Source organism: Balaenoptera physalus (genome assembly GCF_965194825.1).
Source record: "Balaenoptera physalus genome assembly, chromosome: 6".
NCBI lineage: Eukaryota > Metazoa > Chordata > Mammalia > Artiodactyla > Balaenopteridae > Balaenoptera > Balaenoptera physalus.
This window is the reverse complement of record NC_138885.1, coordinates 62,251,750-62,256,147: the sequence shown is the minus strand read 5'-3', so window position 1 is coordinate 62,256,147 and position 4,398 is coordinate 62,251,750. Positions and strand designations below refer to the sequence as shown.

Below are 4,398 nucleotides of genomic sequence, written 5' to 3'. Positions count from 1 at the left end.
TGCAAAATGTAGTTAAAAGTAATTAAAGAAGACCTAAATAAATGAAAAGATAGCTCATGTTCGTAGATCAGAAGACTTAATATTGTTAAGATTACAATACTTCCCAACTTTTCCTACAGATTCAGCGCAATCCCTATCAAAATCCCAGTTGTCTTCTTTTGCAGAAATTGACAAACATCCGAAATTCATATGGAAATGGAGGGATTCAGATTAGACAAAACCATCTTTAAAAAGAACAAGGCTGGAGGACTCACATTCCCTGATTTTAAAACTTATGACAGGGGCTTCCCTGGTGGCGCAGTGGTTAAGAATCTGCCTGCCAATGCAGGGGACACGGGTTCGAGCCCTGGTCCAGGAAGATCCCACATGCCGCGGAGCAACTAAGCCCGTGAGCCACAGCTACTGAGCCTGCACGTCTGGAGCCTGTGTTCCGCAACGGGAGAGGCCGCGACAGTGAGAGGCCCGCGCACCACGATGAAGAGTGGCCCCCACTCACCGCAACTGGAGAAAGCCCTCGCACAGAAACGAAGACCCAACACGCCAAGAATAAATAAATAAATAAATAAATAAATAAATTCATAAAAAACAAACAAACAAAAAAAAACTTATGACAAAGCAGCAATAATCAAGGCAGTAAGGTACTGGCTTTTATCAAGGTAAGTCATATGCTGAAATACAGGATGCATTTCAATAAATTTATAATGATCAAAGTCACATGGAATGTTTTTCAGTTACAATGGAATTAGAAATTAATTACTAATTAAAATATCAAAACTTTCCCAAATAGTTGGAAATTTAAAAATATTCTGAATAATCATCAGTCAAAAAAGTCATAAAGGAAATTAGAAAATATTTGAACCAAATTATAATGAAAACACAACATATCCACATTTGTGGGATTAGCAATAACCAGACAGAAAGTTATAGCTTTAAGTGCTTATATAGAAAAAAATTTCTTTCAAATCCAAGTTTCTACCTCAAGAAGATATAAAATAAGAGTAAATTAAGCCAAAAAAATAGAGGAAATTAATAAAAAAGAGGAAATCTGTGAAATAGAAACAGGGCAAACAATAGAGAAAATCAATAAAATTAAAAGATGGTTGGGACTTCCCTGGTGGTCCAGTGGTTAAGAATCTGCTTTCCACTGCAGGGGACGAGGGTTCTTTACCTGGTCAGGGAACTAAGATCCTGCATGCCACATGGTGCAGCCAAAAAATAAATAAAAGATGATTTTTGAAAAGGGAAAGAGGAAAGTTGAATACATTTATTAATCATTGTATAAACAATAGATATGAATTAAATTATACCATTAAAAACTGACAAACAAAAGAATAAAATATTAAACAAGAGAAAAAGAGGATTAGAGGCATATGCAGATAGAGAGAGAGATAGCTGGGTTTTTATTTTTGTTCTAATACAGAGAGTGTGTGTGTGTCTGTGTGTGTGTGAATATAAATATATATAATTATAGCCAGGCTTATTATTTATATGAAATTATAGCCAGCTTTCTCATTGTTGGAAGACTCTCTGAAAAAATGACTGATTCCAGGGCTTGGGCAGGGAGAGCACAAGGGAGCCTGGAACACTGTATTAGTTTGCTATTGCTTCATACAAATCACCACAAACGTAGCTGTTAAAAATAACACCCATTTATTATCTCACCATTTCTGTAGGTCAGAAGTCCAGGTATACCTCAAATGGATCTCTACTCAGCATCTCACTAGGCTGAAATCAAGGGGCCAACCAGGCTACTTTCTCATCTAGGGTTCAGAGTCCTCTTCCAAGCTCATGCAGGTTGTTGGCAAGATTCAGTTCCTTGTGATTGAAGACTGAAACCCCCATTTTCTTTCTGGCTGTCAGTGGTGATTTCTCTCAGATCCCAAAAGCCACCCAAAGACCCTTTATGACCCTCTTACTTCATGGTAGCATTCTTCTTCAGAGCCAGCGGGACAATCCCTGCAGAGAGTTGTTTTTTTTTGTTGTTGTTGTTTGTTTGTTTGTCTAAATTTCTATTTATTTATCACACGCTGTCCCCAAAACTCTCCTCCAAATGTCCAACTTTTAGTACGTTCAAACACATTAGGTTGTTAAAGATACATAAAATGCACAAGCATAAAGGAGAAGACTGATACATTCAAAATTTAAATTTTAAAACCTTTCTCACTGGGCTTCCCTGGTGGCACAGTGGTTGAGAATCTGCCTGCCGATGCAGGGGACACGGGTTCGAGCCCTGGTCTGGGAAGATCCCACATGCCACGGAGCAACTGGGCCCGTGAGCCACAACTACTGAGCCTGCGCATCTGGAGCCTGTGCTCCGCAACAAGAGAGGCCGCGACAGTGAGAGGCCCGTGCACCGCGATGAAGAGTGGCCCCCGCTCGCCGCAACTAGAGAGGGCCCTCGCACAGAAACGAAGACCCAACACAGCCAAAAATTAATTAATTAATTAATTTAAAAAAAAAAAGATTAAAAAAAAAAAAACCTTTCTCACTAGAAGACACAAAAATTGGTATAGACAGTCTACACAGAAGTTATTCGTGATATGAGAATGACAACAAAATAAAATGACAATGAGAAAACAATAAAAAAGCCAATAAGAAAATGTGCAAAATATATGAATAGGAAAAAGTTAACAGACAGCAACTGCCTCAAGTTGAATGCTGCCTAAGTGCAGAGGAGAGAGGATGGCATTTTATTCCATACCCTTTTCTTTGAGTTTTGTACCATGTGCATATTGCCTTTTCAGAAATACATATAAAAGTATTACTTAAAATAAAAGAAAGTAAGTTATGTTTTATATTTAGCCATGTGTAGAAAAGTATACTATATTTTCCTATGAAAAATTAAGAATTTCCCGGGACACACAGAACCTATTTTTTCATTTCCTTCTTACCTATCCTAACACATAGGACAGGACATGGCTTCCAAACATATTCGTATGTTAAACAAAACCTACCAGTTCACGGAGGCAAGGACCTTGCCTCCTTCCACACATCTGTGCTATGTGAGAAGTGGTGTTCAGTCAGTGCTTGATGAATTTAATTGAGGTGATATGTATTTTTCCTTCTTTTCATGCCACTCTGGTAAAGCTTTTATATTTTAAATACTCCTTTGCTTCTTATTCCTTGAATAATCTGTTTCCTAGGATAATCCATCCTTCTATATTGATTAGAGTTTATGAAGAGAAACGGAGAGCTGAATAATCATTTACATTCATTTTAGTCAATCATTGCTGTGACGCATTTCAATGATTATAAAGTCACTCTAATTCTTGATTCTTTTTAAAAATATAATTTCAAAATTCACCAAAAACTGGAAATCCATTGTTTCTTTCATATTCAATTTGCTTTGACAGAAATTCTTTACTTAGCTTGTCAATATGGTCTCGAGATAAGAGATCGACTTCAGGAATGAAATAATGCTCAAGTTGTTCTGTCTTGAGGCACTGAAGAAAGTATGTCACACAGTTATCAAAGCAGAGCTCCAAATCCTTGGAGTGCCACTGACTGTCATCTGGGTCCTGGGTACAGATGTGAAAGAAGGCAGCTTTCACATGATAAGAACACAACTTATCCAATTCCTTTCGGTTTCCAAACTTTTCTTTCAGTTGTTCTAAAAGATATTTCATTAGTTTTAAACACTCTTTCCTGCAACATTTCACTCCATCAATTTCACAGCATGTTTTAGATTGTCCGTGATTTTTCAAAATGTCCTTTTCAATGTGAGAGAAGGACAGACGCCATGTTTCTTCTTGGAAACCACTTCCTTCCTTTGCATGCTTGGGTACGAGGTAAAATGGCTGTCGTCTTAACCTGTTCTTAACTTTTGCTCCAAGCCAGTTACTGATGGGCAGGCCTCCCTGGGTGCTAGTAGGCCACCTGCTTTTATATTCCAAAGCCAGGATTATATCCACAGATATTTCTTTAGGTTTTCTAACCAGAAGTGTTACTCCTACAGAGAGTTTTATATAATGTTTTTATAATGTAACAGAGTTTTATATAATGTAACACAATCATGGGAATCACTATCCTGCCCCCTTCCAAGGGGAGAGGATTATACCAAGTTTGTACAGCAGTGGGCAGAAATCTCAGGGACCATCTTAGAATTCTGCCTGATCTAAATATCTTGTGCCAAAAAGTAAGGAAGTTCTGAAAAAATGATGTCAGATGGATAGAACTGCCATCTTGAAAAGGCTTCTTCTCCTTTCATCTTGATCAATTTGAGCAAAATAGATAAATAATAATAGTAATGGGCTAAAATCCATAAAATAAAATAAGAACATATGAATTGGTACTGATATATTGTACCTACTGATACATATATACTGAAATATATTATATACATTTATATATATATATTGCTGTATATGGATATATACATATATATGAATAAATGAATGA

At 37.0% G+C, this 4,398-nt stretch overlaps 1 protein-coding gene across 1 annotated transcript; it reads right to left on the bottom strand.

The window, feature by feature from the left end:
* Positions 1-270: 270 nt before the first annotated feature.
* On the bottom strand, positions 271-3,965 carry LOC309662903 (cyclic GMP-AMP synthase-like; the record flags this gene model as incomplete). The annotated part of the gene is made up of 1 exon (XM_082466126.1): positions 271-3,965. A coding segment is annotated over one exon (672 nt), but the record flags the coding sequence as incomplete, so codon positions are not given.
* Between the last annotated feature and the right edge of the window lie 433 nt (positions 3,966-4,398).